This window comes from Herpailurus yagouaroundi, unplaced genomic scaffold (assembly GCF_014898765.1).
Source record: "Herpailurus yagouaroundi ecotype Mexico unplaced genomic scaffold, PumYag 141, whole genome shotgun sequence".
NCBI lineage: Eukaryota > Metazoa > Chordata > Mammalia > Carnivora > Felidae > Herpailurus > Herpailurus yagouaroundi.
The window spans coordinates 62,165,114-62,185,930 of record NW_024412396.1 but is presented as its reverse complement, the minus strand read 5'-3'; the positions used below and the strand labels follow the sequence as shown (position 1 = coordinate 62,185,930).

The 20,817-nt window shown below is 48.3% G+C and overlaps 1 protein-coding gene across 7 annotated transcripts in view; it reads left to right on the top strand.

Moving 5' to 3' along the window:
• Positions 1–20,817, top strand: part of FOXN3 (forkhead box N3) — a 405,238-nt gene that overhangs the window by 177,002 nt on the left and 207,419 nt on the right. For 4 of the 7 annotated variants that reach the window (XM_040477971.1, XM_040477973.1, XM_040477974.1 and 1 more), the window contains one exon: positions 3,553–4,109. In XM_040477971.1, coding sequence (XP_040333905.1) covers positions 3,567–4,109 — 543 coding nt within the window. In that variant the 5' untranslated portion in view covers positions 3,553–3,566. Of the gene's footprint in view, positions 77–3,552; positions 4,110–20,817 lie in introns of all 7 variants that reach the window. The other 3 variants (XM_040477976.1, XM_040477975.1, XM_040477970.1) reach the window with 1 other exon arrangement.

The window sequence follows — 20,817 nt, the reverse complement described above, 5'->3', positions numbered from 1 at the left end:
GGGCGCCCGCGAAACTTTGTCGGCTCCCGCTGAAGGGCTGCGGCGCCCCCGCGCCCCCGCGCCCCGCTCCGGCCAGGTGAGTTTGCTCCCCGCTCCCGCCGGCGCCCCAGTGGGGTTGGGGTGACTCGGGGCGGGGGCGCTCGTCCGAGGCCGTCCTGGAGGCGACCTCGCCGCTCTCGGCAGACGAGGGACTCCGCAGTTCCTGGGGGAAGGGCTCGGGGTGGGGGGCCCGGCCGGGCGCGGAGACGGCAGCCCCAGAGCGGGGAAGTTGCCCGGTCCGAAGAGTTTCCTGCCCCGACGTGCGGGCTGTTTCCCGGTGCCTCGATTTCCGAAAGACGCCCGAAGGGAGCAGAGTTGGTATTGTCCGCGGGGGACGGGATCCCCGCCGTTCCGGGCCGGGGGAGGGGGTGCCGATCCAGGGGAGACCCCAAGATGAGAAACAGGCTCCTAACAAAGATGCCCCCTCCCCCCAAACTGCAGGCTTGGCACCGGCAGCGAGCGTCTCCCGAGACCCCCGAGGCCCGACCCCTCCTCACCCCGACTCTCTAGGAAACCGTCCTCGGGCCCTGGAGAAGTTGGGGGGACGGCGGGCTTTTATTGATGTGTTTTTAAGGCTCGCCGCGGTGCGGCCAATAAAAGGTTTATGACATCTGACCGGCAGTGAAGGTATGCGAGCTCCCAATTGCCTAGTATACGGGGAGCGGAGCAGTTTCCTCGTTGCCTGGCAACGCCGCTGATTGACGCGAAACGCAGCCAATCGCCGCTCCCGCAGGTCCCCTTGAAATGTTTTTGACAAGTACAGTAGACTGGAGTGGAGCGCGTGCGCGCGCGCGCGCGCGCGGAGGGGGGTTACCCGGCCCCTCCAAACTGGAGACTGCCCTGCTCGGCTTGGAGAGCGTTTCTTAACTTTTTAAAGTTCACTTCCAACATCTGCTCCGAGCTGGGCCAGTAATGTGTTTGTCAGTTATTTGGAAACCTTCTGATAGCGGGCAAGAAACTCGCTTTCCTGCTGCATTTTCTCCGTTAAAACGCAAATAAGATAACAAAACACAGCAAGTCGTAGAGAAACAAAAAGAGGGTGTGTGTGTGTGTGGAACGGAACCAATAGCAAACCGAAAAGTTGTAAGGAGGTCACTAGTGAATAACTATTTGCGTATCTGGTGGAGCAGATTAAAAATGTTTGCTTAACTGCAGACTCACATGATCCGGATTCTCGCTCCCTCTCTCTCTCTCTCTCTTTCTTTTTTCTTTCCCTCTAAAATAGGAGGAAAAAAAGATTGGCAGATTATGTAGTTAGAGTATAATAATGGAAAACTCCTCAGCTGTGGTTTCTGGGAACTGTTTTTTAAAATGGAACGGTGGTGATCAGCAGGTCTTAATATTGTTGCCATGAAATGCTGGATTTATAAAGAGCATGGGGGGATAGGAACACAAAGCAGACCGATGATTCAAGGGCACTGAAGCCTCATCACCCTCTTTTCTTGACTTTTCTAATAAAGCCATTTTGCTGGCAGTGTTTGTTTAAAACAAAAGAAAACATGGAGTATAGTGTGTTAGTTCCTTTGGGAAGCTACTGACAAATAAGCACATTGAAAAGAAAGAGCAGCATGTTGTCATAGCAACAGTGCAATTAAATTACTTTACTGTCAGCCATGATATAATTTTCCTGTTTGGAAGCTCAGGAGACATAAAACTTTCATCTGGAGCTGAAGTTGACTTCAGTGGCTGAGTAGTTGTTCTGTTTTGTACTCCACTGTGTGGATATCCCCGGTTATCAGAAACTTGGGGTTTTTTGATGGGATCCGGGGAAACGTTGAGAGGACAAGCCTAGCTTTGATTTGTTCATAAGGAAGGTAAAAAGCATGATCAGCTGGGTCTCTGTCACAGCCCCAGACCTAAAGACACTAGCTTATTCTAAATTGTGTCCTGTGCTACCCAGGTTAGTTTCCTTATTTGACAGAAAGAAATATTCCCTGTGGATGAGCCTGGAGTATCTGAATTGCTCTGTCTCTGTCAGTCTTTGATGCCCATGGAGGTTTTCTCTCCTTAGAGTCGGGCATCTCATAGCAGCTCCGGAGCGCTTTCTCACACCTTCTGCCAGCGGGTTCTGTGTGTCTACCTTTCGGAAGAGGGAGGGGGTTGCGGTTCTCAGGCACCCGAGGCCGGCCGGCCTGTTGGGTGCCTCACATTATGCTTTCGAGAATCGCATTCTAGAGCTTTCCCAGCTGAAGTGGCAGTTACTTTCAGCATAGTGTCAATGGACATTTAGAGCCTTAGGATGATCATGTCTGCTTTTGTGTTCATTCTTTTTTTTTTTTTTTTTTTTTTTTTTTTAGATAGATTGCTTGATCTTCTTAGGGGGAAAAAATAAAACAGACGTGCTTCTTAAACCAAGCACATTGTGTGAGGGCTACAAGCGGACAGTGGGAGACCTCTTTCATTATCTTCACTGTTCTTTCTGTCTTACACTGAGTACTCGGGGGTTGAATGTGCTTTGTATCTATCGGGGTCATTCTGTTGGTGGACTGGCCACATCCTCGTTTTCTTTTCTCATCAGAAGTTGCACTCCCTGTTCTAGGTCATTGATAAAAATGGGGGTGGCATGGCGGGGGTGCAGAACAGAATTCTCTAGCAATTTTTGTTGAATTTGCCTTCCAGTCTTGAAGCTGCCAGTTGTCTTTTTTTTTTTTTTTTTTTCACCAATGCTGATGTCAATTCATGGCTTGTCCTCACGTTCCCACGTATTCGTGTGGTGCCCGAAGTTACTCACTTTTTCATTTGGAAGTGTAGGGTCCCAGCAATTAAATGTAACGTCTTCCTGCAGTTCCGATCCCCCGAACTCCTTGTTAGCGCTCTTTAGACTCGCCAACCCGTAATCACAGTTGCAGAGTTTTGGGTCATGACTCCGGGAGAAAAGATACAATCATATAAACCACGAGCAGATGATGCACACTGTGGTCACACTTGAATTCCGAGGCGGTTGTCATGGTTTTCGTGTGGTGACAGCTCGACTTAACCTGAAACACCTGGCCTTAAACTTGGAGGATAAACCACGAGACCGTAATAACCCAAAGCGACGGGAGCGGTGCATTGTCCTTACTCCGTAGTGTCTCTCGTGAGGCTTGGGTGCATCTTACCTGTCTGTAGATTCACGTATTGTGGAGAAACTGAGGCACCCAACACCGAAGCTTTTCCCAGGGTCACAGTGAGAGTCTGCACGAATCCGGGAAGAAGCCTTTGTAGATTCTCCCTTTCTTCTCATGATGCGTTTGCATATCAGAGGTGTACTGTAAATATTTCCAGTCTTGTATTTTCGAGGCGACGGAGTCACTGTGCCGCAGGCATGGTGGACGGATTTTACTTAGGAGTGCTTCTCCCTGTGGTGGAGTCGTGGGTTTGTGTTACCCAGCGTCGGAGCCCTGAGATGGGCTTCCTGTAGGGCCAGGGGTCCGTAGAGGTGGCACGGGTGGGAGGTGGGCCCGGTAGAATTAGGAGGGCACGGCTGCCTCTGTTTTGGGTTTCACCAACTCATCTGTTCTCTGTGTTTACCAGGAGCCTTCACGTAAATGGGTCCAGTCATGCCTCCCAGTAAGAAGCCAGAAAGCTCAGGAATTAGCGTCTCCAGTCGGCTGAGTCAGTGTTACCGGGGCAGCGGTTTCTCCAAGGCCCTGCAGGAGGACGATGACCTCGACTTTTCTCTGCCTGACATCCGATTAGAAGAGGGGGCCATGGAAGATGAAGAGCTGACCAATCTGAACTGGCTGCACGAGAGCAAGAACTTGCTGAAGAGCTTCGGGGAGTCGGTCCTGAGGAGTGTCAGCCCCGTCCAGGACCTGGACGACGACACCCCCCCATCCCCTGCCCACTCTGACATGCCCTACGATGCCAGGCAGAACCCCAACTGCAAGCCCCCCTACTCCTTTAGCTGCCTCATATTTATGGCCATCGAGGACTCTCCGACCAAGCGCCTGCCAGTAAAGGATATTTACAACTGGATCTTGGAACATTTTCCATATTTTGCAAACGCGCCTACTGGGTGGAAAAACTCAGTGAGACATAACTTGTCCTTGAATAAGTGTTTTAAGAAAGTGGACAAAGAGAGGAATCAGGTAAGCCTCTGTGTCTGGAACTCAAGGGTTCTCTTTTTGAAATGTGTAATTTCTCTCCGTGAAGAAAACATTAAGGAATGTAAATTCACTGCCCTGAAGGAGTGGTGATAAATGGGCAGTTTTATTTTACTCGTTTGGTTGCAAAGAGCTTCCTTTTCCTTAAGCGTGTCAGTTAAAGAATGTTTTTAGCGTTTGTGCCAGATTGAGGGTTTCCCAGACGTAACCCCAGAACCGTGGTTTGCACGCCTGATTGGTTCTTAGTAGCATCCCTCAGTGTGGATTGGGTTTAGAGTGCAAACACAGGTCCATATTCCGAGGACAGCCGTTGACCATGCGGTACGTGTATATATGTTTGAGGCAGGGTGCCGCCCCGGGCTAGGGAAAAATGGCATTTCTCTTCTTCCTTAATATTAACTTGGAGAGAGGCAGCCTCCAGGATTCTGGAATAAGTGGACGGTAATGGACATTGGGAGGTGACCAGTCTACTCTGAGGCCCGACAAGCAAAGGCCCGAATTGCTCAGGTGGCACTCATAAAATCAGGCACGCACACGAGTGCCTGGCAACTTCGAAACACCCGGAGTATGAAAAATCAGGGTAAGGTCCCCCTTAGAGGTGGGCTTCCACAAGATTGAATTTGGACTGTAAAACCTTAGCTCGAGTCTCCTGGCCCCACTACAGCGAGACTGGTTTCAAGAACTTGCTTTCCCTTTCCTGTAAGGAGTGTAACCGTGGGAATGGGATTGACCGTTAGGACTGGACCACAGTGCCGTGATCGGACTTTTGAGTCCTGGAAAGTAACGCGGCTGCAGTGGGAACATAAGCCGAGAAACGTTTTCCCCACAGAGCTTTCGCGTTATTGCTGTATTTTCCGACTTTGTTTCTCGTGGTAGAGGGATGCTGCGCCGTGTAGCCGGCAGTCTGCCTTTCACCCTTTTAGAGGTTCAGGCGTGGGCTCAGGACCCACTGTCGTGCGGGGTCGCTGGCTGTGCAGTGCTGGGGCCTTTCTTCCTCTCCAGACACACGTTCCTGTTTCCAGTAGACTCTTGGGCCTGAGAAGACTCTGCTGGTCTTGGGCTTGGAAGAACTGGAATAAGGAAGCGGCGAAGCCGTATTTCTCCTTGCGGCACCTGTACCCGTTTGTCTGCAAATGCTGTTCCCCTGGAGTTTATGCTCATGACGGGGAGCGGGCATATATGGAAGGGTGATGCCCGGGTCCAGTGTGCAAACGTGGACCTTCCCCAGGTCCTTATTTTTGCGCAGCTGTGACAATTGTGGGGCGCCGCTCTCGTCCCCGGGCGCCCGCTACGCTCCTTCCTCCCCTCCACGTCTCAGAACGGGCGTTTGGAGACCGACCTCTGGACTTGGCTCTGTTGACTCCTTTAGCCTCATTCTCTGAACTAAGAGAAGCTTCCCTGCGCCCCAGTAAAGAGCCCCGTCTATGGTACTGATCGTTTCCGCATAGGTGAGTCCTCGTGGGTAGGAGGGGAAAACCTTAGAAAGCAGTTCCACGACTAGCACATTAGAGGAGAAAGTGCCGTTCGGGTCCCCCGAAGCCGCACGTGGCCGATAGAGCCGCGAACAGGCCGTTTATTGTGCGTGTTACCGCATGCCTGGCTCGGCGTTGGCCTCAAAGCCAGGACACGGAAAAGTCACTTAGCAAGGGTTCGCTCTGAAATGTTCAACAAGAGCAACTCCAGAGTACGCGAAGAGTCTCGGCAGGATCATTCGTCAGCCCTCCGAGTGACAGGTGTGTCGGATGGGGTGTGTGCGCGAAGGTACTGGCACACCCCCGCCCCCTGCTCTTCCCAGGTGACGGTTGTCATTCCGAATACACACAGATACCGCCTGTTGAAAGGGAACGGCTCTGAGGACGCAAGACTGTTAATCTTACGAGACGTTGAGTTCCGACTTCTTAGCCATGCTGACCTGCACGGACGCGTTTCTGATCACGTGCCCGTCAGTTTTGGGGCGGGGGGGGGCGGGGGGGGGGGTTGGTTCCCATCACCTGTGATGGTGTGAGAACAAAGCTAAGAGTGGGAGATTTCCGTCTCTCTCCTCGTTCCTTGGGTTACCCTTGGGCCAGCTGGTGGCCGCGTTCGGAGGCAGATTCCCGGGGACTCCCAGCCACTTCAGGGCACTGGCGCTGGCCCACCCATTTGGGTTTTCTCCTGTGGCCAGCTGAGTGAAGGAGAAGGCCTTCTCCCTGACACTTCGCCCAGTGAAAGCCCCTTTGGCTGTACAGGTAAACTTGTCTTCTTCCCAGGGGATTTTACTTAGTGGTAGCTCCCACTCTGAGGTGGGGCCACAACGCAGTGACCACGTGCACCTGAACGTTGGTGGGAAATATGTTAGTTGAAGAGGAGAATGGAAGGCTTGCAAGTTGTATTCACATTTTTTTCTTTTAAAAGTGCGGAACCCGGTTTTAAGCTTGACGTGACTGTGGGAATGCAGAATCCTGTGTGATCCTTGTCCCCGAGGGGTTTGGAATGAGTCCCCTGCTGGACAGCTGCCTGGCTGGGATGTTGGAGAGGGAACTTACAAGATTGCATCAGAGTCACCGGTGGCACTTAAAAGCAATGAACATTTCTTGGCTCCTCCCTGGAGATTCTGGTGCAGTAGGTTTGAGGTGGGTTGGGGACAATTGGTGGTTCTGATAAGCTCCAAGGGCGTTTCTGACAAGCAGCCAGATTCGAGAATCCCTGAACTAGATGCCCTTTTGGGTTCTTTCCAAAGCTGAGATTTCATCAGGAACAGCTCATGAATGAACAAGTTGGAGAGAATAGACAGTTTTGCTTCCATTTTTTTCTCTTTTTTACGTTTTATCTCTTAGAGGACTTAAAAAGATACATAAGGACTTAGAAAATGGCTACAAAAGATAGAGTTTTATTTTTCTTCTTTAATCATAAAGAATTTCAAATATCCACGTAGAGAGAGTAGCATGATGAATCCATGTCACCCCCCCCATTGCCCATAACCAAATTCAGTGGTTAGCAAGTGGTTGTTGCCCTTCATTCATTGTTTTGTTTTGTCTGTTGCTCAAGCAGATCCTGGGTTTCATGTTTTATCCCAACATGCTTCGATATGCATAAGAACAGTCACCTGGGGCGCCTGAGTGGCTCAGTCGGTTAAGTTACCGACTTCAGCTCAGGTCATGATCTCATGGTTTGTGGGTTCGAGCCCCGCGTTGGGCTCTGTGCTGACAGCTCGGAGCCCGGAGCCTGCTTCAAACTCTGTGTCTCCCTCCGTCTCTGCCCCTCCCACACTCATGCTCTGTCTCTCTCTGTCTCAAAAATAAATAAACATTAAAAAAAAAATTAAAAAAAAAAAACCAAAAAACAATTGCCAGTTTCTTCCGTAACTTCAATTGCCTGTGTCGCCCCGAACAAAGTGCGCACTTCCCTAGTATCACCTGATACCAGGTCCGTATCCAGAGATCCCTGAGGGTTTACATGACGTTCATTTGAATTAGGATCCAAACGTGGTTTATGCAGTGCAATTGGCTATTAAGTGCCTGTCGTCCATTTTCATCCACAGCAGCCCTACGCCTCTCTGCTTTCTGATGTCTTTCCTTGTCAAAGAGACCATCCGCTGGGCTGCAGATCGCCCCACATTCTGTCTGCTTCGGGTGGATTGCATTTAGTATGTTCTTCTGTCCCCCCCCCCCCCCGTATTTTCTGTGAAATGGAAGTCAGTGCTCGAGGCTGGATCACGTTCCGGGTTTCTTTCCCCTAAGAATACTTCATGGGCTCTTGTGTGTTCCAGCATCCAGAAGGCTGGTTGACCCCTCCTGGGGGGGGATGCTGAGCTTGAACTGTGGGTTCACATGGGATCGGCTGCCACCGCCTCTGCAAAGTTTCCCACCAGCTTTTCATCTTAGGGTTTCATCTATGGATGACCTTTGCCTGAATCAATCAAAGTAGAGTTTCAGAGTCTGAGATTAAGTTTTATAGCTCCTAAATACAGATCTTAGCTAGGACTATAGATTAGCATGTGCTAACCTCTCGGACTACTTGTAAAGGGGAAGTAAAGTGGACTTCTTTTTTATAGACTGGGGATTATAAATGGTTCAGGTATGTGTGTTTCTATTTCTGTGCTTTTTCTTTACTCTCTTACCCATTTAACAAAAAACATTGTTGTCACAAGAGGGTTTATAAAGGAAACACTGTGCAAAGATATGTTTATTATATTGAGGGCTGAGTGCTTCATGCTTCATTTTTTGTTTAGTAATCTCTATGTGCAACTTGGGGCTCAGACCCATGACCCTGAATCACACGCTCTTCCGACTGAGCCGGCCAGGTGCCCTGGGTTGAATGCTGTCCAAGATTGTGTTTGTTTAGTTTTTAGATTCTTTTTTTTTAAATGCTTATTTGTTTGTTTGTTTGTTTAAAAAGCATTTATTTTTATTTATTTTGAGAGAGAGAGAGAGAGAGAGAGAGAACACAAGTGGGGAGGGGGAGAGAGAGAGAAAGAGAATCCCAAACAGACTCCATGCTGTCAGTGCAGAGCCCAATGTGGGGCTCGAACCCACGAACTATGAGAGAATGACCTGAGCCGAAATCAGGTATTGGATGCTTAACCAACTGAGCCACACAGGTGCCCTGCTTATTTTCTTTATTTAGAGAGAGCAAGCGAGCGTAGGAGAGGGGCAGAGAGAGAGGGAGAGAGAGAATCCCAAGTAGGCTCCACATTCTCAGCGCAGAGCCCAGCGTGGGGCTCGAACTCAAGCACAGTAAGATCATGACCTGAGCTGAAATTAAGAGTCAGGCGCTTAACTGACTGAGCCACCCAGGTACCCCTAGTTTTCAGGTTCTTTAATGGGAACTCTGACTAAGGAAAAGTGAAGAACCACCTGTATTTTACAGCAACAGTAGAAGACATAATGTGGAAAGGCCTGTGAACTTTCCATATGCAGTATTCCACTTCCTAACTACAGTCCTGTGAAGTAGGTCCTATTTTCCTTCCTAAAATAGGTGATGAGTTAAGCTCAGAGTGCTTAAGGAACTTGCTGGAGGTCATATAGCTAGTACCTAGCAGAGCAGGAATTCACCCTAATTCCCTCCAGCTTGGAAGGTCCTGTGCTTACATTAAGCTGGGTGCTTGATGAACCCTTCTCAGTTGACAGGCTATTAGAGATGATCTCTACATGCTTCCTCAAAGTATTCTATGAACATGAGTGATAGGGACCTCAAATGACCCCAGGAAACCCAGCGTTTACTTTGGGGCTATAGGATAGAGAAAGGTAAATATAGAGTCTTTTTGTGCCGTTGAGATGGGGCCAGATTCTGTCTTTGTCAGCAAATGGGGAGATGTGATGTCTGCACGAAGTCTGCCACTGCCCTCTCAGCTTCCTCTTTGCAAGAAATGCCCTGGGTCCGCTCCACTGGTCTGGCCCAAGCTCAGAGTCCCCTCTCCATGCACAGATACTGTTTACACAAGCTCTCCTTCCACTTCCCAGCGAGCCCCCTTGACGCTTTGCTTTTCCATCCTGCTGGATGAAATTCTTTTTCTTTTTTCTTTTTTTTTTTTTTAATGTTTATTTTTGAGAGAGAGTGAGCGGGGGAGGGGCAGAGAGAGGGGGCCACAGAATATGAAGCAGGCTCCAGGCACTGAGGTGTCAGCACGGAGCCCGACGCGGGGCTCGAACTCACGAACTGCGAGATCGTGACCTGAGCCGAAGTCAGACGCTTAACCGACTGAGCCACCCAGGCGCCCCTGAAACTCTTTTCCAAAGGCAGTTGGGAAAATAAGGTAGCGTCTCTTATGTGGTAGTACCCCCATGTGCACGGTCGCCTCTAACTCCCTCCTCTTGGTGGTGTCAACATGGAATCAAGAGCATTTCCCTTTCCCGTGATGCTAGTCAATGTACCCATTTAATTGGTGGCCGTTGCAGGAAGAAGAGAGGACTTCTTTTATTTTGGATAGGTAACGCCATTTGAAAGACTGTGTAGTCCGCTTTTGAGGGCAAAGTTCCTAAAAACCAGGGTCATGCTGGGCGGTGGGGCATGCAGAAAACGGGATGGAGATTCTTCTGAAGTCTCTGGGGCAAGTGATGATCTTGTTCATCCCTGAGTGCGGGCTCCGGGCACAGCGGCGGGGACACAGCCTCTCTCTCGCAGGCGCACACTGCCTACCACACTGCTTTCTGTTGTCTTGGCTAAATAGTGACTTTGCCTCAGAAGGTCGGGACTTTACCAGGGTCTCTGAGGGGCTTGAAGTAAACATAACCCCATGTTGCAGGCCCTGGAAGAGGAGGCTTTTCATTCCAGCATCCTCTGTCACCCCAAGAAGTCTGTACCGCCCTTGGCCATGCTCTCCCACCAACCCTACCAACTCTGCTTCTTCCTGATTCTTCCAGGTATCAGATGCCTTGGCTCGGGGGGCATTTCTGGTGTCCTCCTCTCGCCAGCTGTTCAGTGTCTGCTTATTCATTCGTTCAGCAACCTTTTTAAAGTATCTGTTACGGCCAGTACCTACTCTGCTTAACTACACCAACTGCCAAAAGGGTACAGCGTTGAATGGGTTGTGGCCACGGCACCGGCCAGTGGTCCAGTGGGCCCCACCAGCAGAATTTCCTTCTAGCTTCCAGAACTTACCAGAAGAACTTACCCTTCCTTCAGCATGTCCGCCTTCATTTACTTGTTTCCTGTTTCTCACATCATTCGTTCCTGGCTTTTTTGTTTCACAGATGCACTGCTTTTTCAGTCCCCACAGTGACTCCTGTTATTGACGGTGGTAAGGATCCCTACAAGTCTTCTGGAAAGCTTGGTTCTTCTGGACGTGAGGGTCCCATTGGTGTATCTGTCCAGTAGCTCTCCCCGTGAACTGTTCAAAAAAATGTTGCATTCTCTTTGGTAGGGCTTTGGTAACTGGTAGGCCTATGGGTTGCTTCTTCATTGATACACTGCCTGGATATCCAACCAGCAAGAAATTGCTCTCAGAACCTCCCCTGTTGAGCTGAAGAGCTTTGGGATTTCCCTTTGAAATCACTTTAGCTGCAGGATAATTCTCTGCAGTAAATAATATGGGAAGTTGGCACACTGACCTCCTATTTGAAAGTCATGGGTTTTGCTTCTTTCACAAGTAGTGGTGGGTTGTTTGGGTTAATCCATACTCTCTCACCTTGCCCTTGGTCATCTTCATGCTCTTAAGCTTTGGCAAGATGATGGCAGCTCTTAGGTTTTATACAAAATTCCACCATCTTCCCAGTGGACTTTTCAGCCCTTGAAACAGACGATTGTATATTTTTAAAAGGCTAGTGTCATGTTAACCCTTGTTATCCAAGGGTATCCTTGTCACTTTTAACTTATTTGTCACTTGTCTCAATGAAGACTTCTTACTGGCCCTGTGAGGATTTATCTTTTGGCTGTATTTGGTTCAACCCTGGCCTGAAGTTATCAGAACTTACCAAGTTGTTCCTGTGGCCTGCCTCTATATTGGTAGGCCATCAGTAACTTTTTACCTGTGATTTCAGGGACACCAATGGCCCTTTGCTGTTACAGAATAGTTAGTCTATTCTGTAGAATTATTTGGCAAGGGGAAAGGTTAAGTTAAAAAGTGAGATTTGGGGGCGCCTGGGTGGCTCAGTCGGTTAAGCAACCGACTTCAGCTCAGGTCACCATCTCGTGGTTCGTGGGTTCAAGTCCCGCGTCAGGCTCTGAGCTGAGAGCTCAGAGCCTGGAGCCTGCTTCTGATTCCGTCTCCCTCTATCTCTGCCCCTCTGCTGCTTGTGCACTTGTTCTCTCTCTCAAAAATAAATAAACATTAAAACAAAAGTGAGATTTGGTTTTTGCCCCCTAGGAGCTTACATTGCGGGGATACAGGAGACATAATAAAAAATAAAAAAAGAATAAAGCACCACCAGTGTGGGAAGCATGCCCGATCCATAAGTGATAGGTGTCATTTGAGAAGAAGCTTTTCTTCCCGAAAATGGGGCGTTTGGAGCTGAGATAAAGCTAGCAGTGGGCAAGTTTTGGATACTCCTTATGGGGGAGGTACTTGAATAAATTCACAAGACATTCTTCTGGTGTGGGAATGAGCACATGACCTTCAAGAATGGATTCGTTCGGATGAGGTTGGACTATTTATTCTAGAAAATCCAAACATGAGTGAGTTAAACAAGCTAGAAGTGGATTGCTCTGTCACATAAAATAAGTCTTGAGGAGTTGGACAGAGACCCAGATTCCATCTGTCTTTCTGCTCTGCTGTTCTTAGTGCACTGCTGGTTTCCATTCTCAGAGCCTTCTCCTGGTCCAAGATGGCATAGCTGGCATGTTGTCCATTTGGGAAGTAGGAAGGGGGGTGTGGGTGCAGGGAAGGGCCAAAGTGGGGAGGTCCCGCTGAGTTGGCCGTTTTAAGGAGCTTTTTCAGAAATCCCACATTCTGCTTTCATCTATCTCATTGGCTATACTGTGGTCACATGACTGCAAGGAAGGCTAGGAAAGGTCGTCTTTTAGCCGGCCCGTTGCGATCCCGGATAAAAATGTTGGTTTTGTTAGTAAGCAAGCGTGGGCTTTTCTGTCACAGAGGTCTGGAGGAGATGAATGTTTTTGGACCCAAGGGATGTGTTGGAACAGTCGGAGAAAAGGAAGGAGAGAGATGGGTGGTCAGGGAGGTCATGTAAATAAGAGTGAGGCGTTGGTAGGGGAGCTAGGACCGGAAGGGGAAAACTGGATTGCCCTGCTGATTTAACGAAAGCAGAGACGCCGACCCATTTTTTTTTTTTTTTTTTAAACATTGCAGTTCACCAAGGTTTTGCTTCAAGATATTCTGGTTAAATTGCATTTAATATTTTCCAAAGCAATAGCTTGATAGAGGTGAAGCGTGCCGAGTATGATAAGAAGAAAAGCAGGGAAAACGCATGGTCGAAGATAGAGAGTGGCATCAAGTCGTTTTTTAAATAATAACTTGCTGGTTTGCGCTGCGAGGTTGCGGCCCGTTCCAGGAACGGAATGACGTCTTTGATGTGTGTGCGCGCGGCGCACTTGCACCTGTGAACTCAGCAGGAGACCTGTCAGTTACCCTTCCGTGTCGTCCTCCCGCCGCCACCAGATAGGTGGGCTTCCGCTCTGCGCCCAGTGGGCTTGCGTGCAGTGTTGCCTTGCATTTACCGTAGCTCTGTGAAGTGCCTCGCGCAGGCTGTGTGTGCTCCTCAAGGGACGGGACCGATAAGTGACTTAGCTAATGTCATTAGACAGAAAACAGCTAGCAGAGCATTTGTACACTTTGTTTTTTGGGGGAAAAAAAAAGTCCGAGTCACGTGAGCACCACTCTAATGGTGGCTAGAGTAGAGGGGGGGGGGAAATCCAGAATCTCCTGAAATCAGAGCACAGCAATGTGGCACCCAGCCGGGGTAGAGTCACACGAAGTACTCTCAGAGTACTTCACGGAATGCCGAGTTCTTTCCAGAGTCTTCCGCAGATGCAAGTCATGTAAAGTGAGAACCTGTGTTCATAGCCATGATTCTAAGAACCCGCAGAAAGGTTAGTTTGCAAACTAAAAATTAGACTCAGCATTTACAAAAAAAAGTAGCTCCGTCATTTTAGAAGCATTTATCATTCATGCCACACATCTATGTGGAGTGCAAGGCTCAGTTTTGTGTGCTGAGGATATCGAGGTGACCTGTGGTAGTTGTTACCTGGCTATTCCAGACTCTCCACAGGATAGGGAAGAGGGGAGGGGAAGCACATGTTAAACGGTAGATCTATACATAGACACATAGGCAATGTATCAGATAGTTATAAACACAATGAAGAAAATAAAACAGGAGAGGGGTGGGAGGAGGGTGGGAAGCTTCCTGGAGGGGCTGATGGGGCCATGCCTTAAATGGCAAGAGAGATGCAGCTGTGCAAAGACTGGAACAGAGAGAATATCAAGTGCAAAGGCCCTGGGGTGGCAACAGCTTGAACAGTCCAGGGGACAGAAAGAAGGCCAGTAGAAAGTATATTAAAGAGGGAGAATGAGATGTTTTATTTTATGTATTTTATATATGTTTGTTTATTTATTTTGAGAGAGAGAGTGTACACAAGCAAGTGGTGGGGGGGGGAGGGGCAGAGAGAGAAGAGTGGGAGAGAGAATCCCAAGCGGGCTCCCTGCCACTGCCCACAAGGAGCCCCACGCAGGGCTGGCTCGATCTCACGAACCCTAAGATCATGACCTGGGCGAAATCAAGAGTCGGATGCTCAACTGACTGAGCCACCCAGGCTTACCAAGAATGTCATGTTTTAAAGGGACATCAGGGAGAAGCATCTGTCTGGGGTTCCCGTGGTACAGGTTATAGATGACAGAAATGATGGCGGCTGAGACCAGGATTGGGGTTTGCAGATGAAGGCTTGTGGGGCAAACGAGGGTTGGGAAGTGGGAGCGAGGTTGGAACAAAAATCCTGTTTTGGCCATGTTAAATTTGAGGTGCCTTTTAAGTGGAGCTATCAGGTTGGAGGTTTGATATGTGGGTTTCAAGCTTAATAGAGAAGTCAGAGTAGAGGTATAAATCTGGGACACATTAGCGCTTAGTTGGTGGAAACTAAAGAGGATTTCTGGATTACCTCTCCATCAAAAGGGAGGAAAAAAATCAAACCTCTATTTCAGTTCATCCTGAAAATTCTATTTCCATTACTGTTTGACCAGGGAATTCATTTTAGGGTATATTCAGCTTGGGGAATAAAAACAAAAGAGGTTTATATTTAGAGGGAGAAATTCAGAATTATTTCAGAAATAACTCACCTGTACTTACTGTAGTTCCTGCCCTCAGTTTTGCAGGCAGGAAACAAACCTTTGCTTTTGGTAATGAGGCTGTAATTTCTAAATGGGCTCGGGGCCGGTGGCGTCTCCGATGTGATGAGAGAAACGGACTGTAGTAAACCTCCCATTTAGCAAAGCCCCCTAACCCATGACTTCTCTGGGTTCCCTGCCATCTGGTCCCTGGCTGGAGAGAGGAATTTTTCTTGTATATGTGTTTCCATAGCAACGAGCTTGCAGTTGATATGGAAAGTAAGCAGTTGCCTTAGCAACAGAGTTGCTGATGTGGTGGCTCCCCGGCTTTCAGGGAAAGGATAAGCTGACCAAACTAGTTTAGATGCATCGTGTAGGGCAACGTAACGTAGGGCTGCACACGCTGGCGCTTCCAGTGTGAGATCAGTTCTGCCTTAAAAGAGATCGCGGCCCCTCCCTCTTCCAGAAGGAAGGCTTACTGAGGTAATAAATCAGACAAAAGTAGCTGCTGTCGGTTGAAATAGATTATAAGAGGGATTTCCCAGCGGAATGTGTTTAGTTTCTCTGAAAGGAGAATGTTGTAGTCAGGGCACATTTGGTCTCGAGGAAAAGCAAGCCACCCAGGTTGGCATAAGTAAAAGAGTGTTTGTCCCAAAGATACAACAATCAGTCCCATGGGCTGGCGGCGAGGAGCAAGGGAGCAATCTCGGGTCCGTGGTGGTTGGAGCCGCTCCGTAGGTCCCTCTGCGGCCACAAGGGATGCTCATCCCGCCTTTCTCTGGGGATGTGTTCCAGGCTCTTCTTGGCAGTCTGGCTTCCTGTGTGGCTGTCGATTTCTGCTTCTTCACACCGTTGGCTTGCTTGTGATGGAATCTTGGTGCCATCCCCCTCAACGTGATGGCCCCGGCGCCTAGTGACATCAGCCCCATCATTTCTGTGCGGTGTCTGTCATAGTTCCAGACACGCGGACTGGGTCTTCCTGGGTTAGATGTCCAGCTCTGGTCAAAACAAGGGCAGGGTCCCTGGATCCACATAGCTGCTGGGACACCCCGTCCTTCATCTGGGCTGGGCTGGGCTGGGGCTTGAAACATGCCTGCAATGAAAAATTTTCTTGGGAAGCCTTTGGTCTTTCAAAACCTTTTTAATAACGAAAATAAAAATAATGAGGAACTTTTGACCGTTTTGTACTTTCTGCTCCCCTTTGTGTGTCCTCAGGACAACTCTCCCAGGTGATGGAGACTAATACACCAGAGGCCTCTGGGACTGTCCCAAGGCTCCCTTCTGCCTCTCTGTCGTTTCTGCTGTGACTTCATCTTCCTTACGTTTTGTTTCCATAGATCGGGGGCTGGCATTTCCCAAACTAGCAAAGTTTTTCTTTGGTGGCTACTTCTTCCTGCCAGCTGCCCTCAAATTGCCTATAATCACAGGGTTGAGTGATTACCCAGAATTATGAACTCTAGCCCCCCTGTTCTAGACAGGAATAAATGTCATCTATCCAACACAAGTTGTCCTGATTTTCAAGATCAAGAGATTGAGTAATGGTTCTTGTTAACCAGCCCATGTCATCACACTGTGATTTTCACCATGGGGAAAAATGCGATTATTCTGTGCCGGTGACTGGCATAGAAATACAAAGAGATTCCCAAACTTTGGTGTAGTGGGCTGGGCAAAGATAAAGAGAGACTAGGGGGGTTAAAAGTGGCGTTTGCTGGTTGCCGAAGAATTGACCATGGCCAAGATTACGTGGTTTAGAAATCCAGAGGAGAAAAAGATCCCTAACGGTTAGCAGAACCAGGGTGGGAGTCCTGGAGAGGGCACAGAATTTCATTAGCTGGACGGCCAGGGGAGGGGCTGATGGCAGGGAGAGAAGTCATGAGTCACCAAGGCATGAACTTGTACCACGGGGTGGGGGGTGGGAATGCATATGGGGTAGACAATGTGAAAACAGGAACAGATATTTTCACAGGGCTTACGGAGGGCTGTTTCGAGTTGTGTGAGGCATTCGTATCTGTGATCTTCTAACTTTCCAGCAACTGCAAGTAGATATGATACTCTTTTTACAGGTAGGGAAATGGGCTCAGAGAGATTCAGTGGCTTGCTAGGCTGACATGGCCAGCTGCCGAACCGAGATGTGGGACTTCTCTGCTTCTCCTTTCCCCCAGCTGGCCGAAGCAGAGGGCTCCTGTGGGAGAGAGAGGGACACAGGTTTGGGAAGGTGGTTGGAGCTGGACTGTGGGGCTCTTGAGGGCCACACCCAGGAGGTCTCAACTTCGATCCAAAGGCGGTAGGGGGCCCTTGGACATTTCTGAGCACAGGTGCCCCATGTGCAAAGGTGCAAAGCAAGAGGGCAAGTGCTTCCTGCTTATGCCTTCGAGGTTTATGAAGCTGAAGCCCTGTTGTGTCCACGCAAAAGGCCACAGCGGTCACTGAGATGATTTTCTGTAGATTGAACAAACATGGACCAGATTTTTACACAAACGCAAACCCCGGTCTGCGACTTCTTTTTCATCTTAAGTGTTTGGCTCTTACTTTTATTTAATGGAAACTGTTTTCATTGACCGTTGCTTTTATCTGTTGGTGCCACCCTTTCTCTTAGCGTCTTGACCATTCTGGAATCCGTCCAGTTTATAGAGGGATGGAATGAGTGACCCACTCCCGCAGCACTGCCCGGTGGAGTTGGTCGGTTTCTGATGTTGGGGTAGATTTTTCCCTCTTGCTATTTGAGACGGTAATGTCTTTTCCCCTGCGACATTATAGGTAAGCACAGTAATATTCATCTTTTATTTTTGTAGGATAAAAAGGCTGGGTAGGTGATTCTATTCATTCTTTTGTTCATTGAACCACATTGAGTTCTTGGAATGTGGAGGACCTTGCATTAGGTGCTGTGGGGGTGGGGGCGGGGCACAGGGAGGTGCAAGTCTGGGTCCTTGGGGTACACCTTGGGGTCATCCCCAAAGCTTTCCTGTTCTTGAATCTCCTGCCCAGTCAGTTACAAAGATCTCTTTAGTCTACCTCCTAGATGTCTCTCTGGTTATGCCATTCTCTCCGACCTCCTCTGCCGCTAATCTTTATTCTTGCTTGGTTGGACAGCACAGGGGCCTCCTGACTCTTTCTCCTTCTCCTTCCTGTCTCCCCTCAAGTCCATCTGATAATAGTGCTACCAGAAGCTTCGATACACAAACGAATGCTGTCACAGCCCTTTGAGTGAGTTGTCTCGGAGTGTGGCTCTGACCACCAGCATTCGAATGATCTAGAATGTTTATTAGAAATGCAGATTTCTGGGGGTGCCTGGGTGGCTCAGTCGGTTGAGCCCCTGACTTTGGTTCTGCTCACGGGCTCGAGCCCCACGTTGGGCTCTGTGCTGACACCTCAGAGCCTGGAGCCTGCTTCGGATTCTGTCTCTGTCTCTCTCCCCCGCTCGGGCTGTGTCTCTCTCTTTTCTGGACCTTAGCCTGGATTTACTGAGAATCGGAAGTGCCTGGGAATCTGCATTTAAGCAAGCTCCCCAAATGATTCTTTTTTGCACTGAAGTTTAAGAAGCAATGTTTGGAGGACCCAGTTCACACCTTTCAGCAGGGATTATAAAATCTGCCTTTCTCGTCCTTTTTGTTACGGAAGATTTCAGTACCGTACCATAATGGACTACAGCGTACAATGTAGCTATTGTGGGAGTCACCACACCGTGTGTCACCATTAACGCGGGACCCATCTTGTTTCATCCTTCCTCCTCGTGCCCCTTCCTGTCCTCCTTGCTGGATTATTTTAGAGTAAATCCCAGGCATCATATCATTGTATCTACAAATATTTCAGAATGTACCTCTAATCCATAAGATCTCTCTCTCTCTCTCTCTCTCTCTCTCTCTCTCTCTCTCACACACACACACAAACACACACACACACACACACACACACACACACACACACCCCTGAAAAGCATCATCACTCCTAAAAACAAATTAACCACGATTCTTTACTACCACCCAAAGTCCAGTTCATTTTAGAATTTATCTGATTGTTAAAAAAAGAAATTCAGCAGCGGTTTATTCAAATTAGAATCTAAAGAAGGTCCACATACGACGTTTCATTGATGTGTCTCTTAAGTTTCTTTTTGATCTGTGCTCCTGCCTCTTCTTTTCCCTCACCATTTAAAGGAGGCTGTTTTCCTTTTCATCCTCTTCTCCATCATTATTCTGCTGTTCCAGTCTTTTTCTCCTTCCTTCCTTCCTTCCTTCCTTCCTTCCTAATATTCTTCCTCCTCTTTTCTCCTCCGGATGCTGTGTTCTCAACTTGGATGACCCAGCTGGGCTGCACCTCTGCAAAACCTTCCGGAACCGCCCCTTCTCATTATGGCTTTTGTCTCCACTTTGCCTATTATTTCATCACCCCCATTTTGCCGTGTGATTATCTCCTTAGTATCTGTCCCTGCCAGTGTTCCCTTTCACATCTCTCCCCACCCTGAGATGGAGGGCAGGGACCACGTGTTACCCAATTTTGCATCGTTGGGGGTCGGCACATGGCCCGACATGTAGTAGATGCTCTTGGAATACCTTGTGAGAGAATGGGCAAGCCATCAGCCACCAATTCAAGTACTTATAATAGACTTAGGTTCAGCTTTTTGGAAATACTTGAGTATCGTGTACCCTGCATGAGTAGCCTTCTCGAATTAGGAAGAATACAGCTTCCTTACCTTTTGTTGTCTTTTCGGTCCACTGTAAGACTGGGTTTGCCCAGGTAACTGCCTCTGTCTGCCTACACTGGCCATCGGCTGGCTTCCTTCCTGCTATTGTCATCACTACGACTGTATCGTCAAGAGTTAACAAAAGGAGGAGAGTCTTGGCATTGAATGTGCTGACCAAGGAGTGTTTTACAGTAGGTAGAGAAAGAGGTGGTTCAAGCGATATCCGAGAATTGACCCTGGCCCTGTGAAACTCACTTCATTGTAGATGACACCCAATAGTCTGTCACTTTCGTGAGAGTGAACGTAACTACAACAGATTTTCTTCCCTGTAGTGTGCCCTGGATTCTTGGAGATCTCTTCCTGGGATCCTAGGAGGCCATGTTGATTTATAGACGATTCTGAGGTCCATGCAGTGCAGATGACTTACTAAAACCCCATATATCCGAGTGAAGAGCCCAACTCCATCGCCTCTCATCTGATGCTCCTGACTGCACAATCTTACTGCTTCACTCATTCCTTGAGATTCTGATTAATTGGAAATGGACATGAACTTGTGCCATCTACATAGGGTTTATTTTCCTTCAAGCGTCCTTTTTTTTTCTTTTAAGTTTATTTATTTTGAGAGAGAGAGGGAGAGAGAGAGAGGCGGAGAGACATTTCCAGGCAGGCTCTGCACTGTCAGCACAGAGCCTGATGCAGGGCTTGAACTCACGAACTGTGAGATCATGACCTGAGCCGAGAGCAGGAGTCAGAGGCTTAACCAATGGAGCCACCAGGCGCCCCTTCCTTCATGTGTCTTATTTTGAGTCACTGGATGTACTAATTTTTTTAAAATAAATGATTTCTCATTTCTGTTTGTGATCTTTGAAAATATGCTCAAAGCGGTCAGATTTTTTTGTTTCGTTAACTACTCAGAATACCCTTGAATTTTAGTTTCTGCATGACTCTAGAGACACTATTTTGAGTTACCTGCCAGTTTCTATTACAGCCGTTGATAAAATACACACAGAACGTTGCTGGTGAGCAAAGGACCTGATTCTGGTAGTTGATACAGATATTCCGTGTAGGGAATGCAGATTGCCCAGAAGCACTGACAGGTGTCATCAGACAACTGTTGGGACATTTTTTTTTTACTTGAGTATCTGTCCTCATTACCCCTACATTCATTATCTCTGTTTTTTGACTTATGTGAAAGCTGCTCCCCAATGCTTATAGATCAGTTTCTATCTAGGGGAGTGGTTTCTCTGAAATAATATTAATAAGTAATAAGTAATGATACCATTCTTATATGATACCGGAAACACTCTTATAGCTCATTCCTT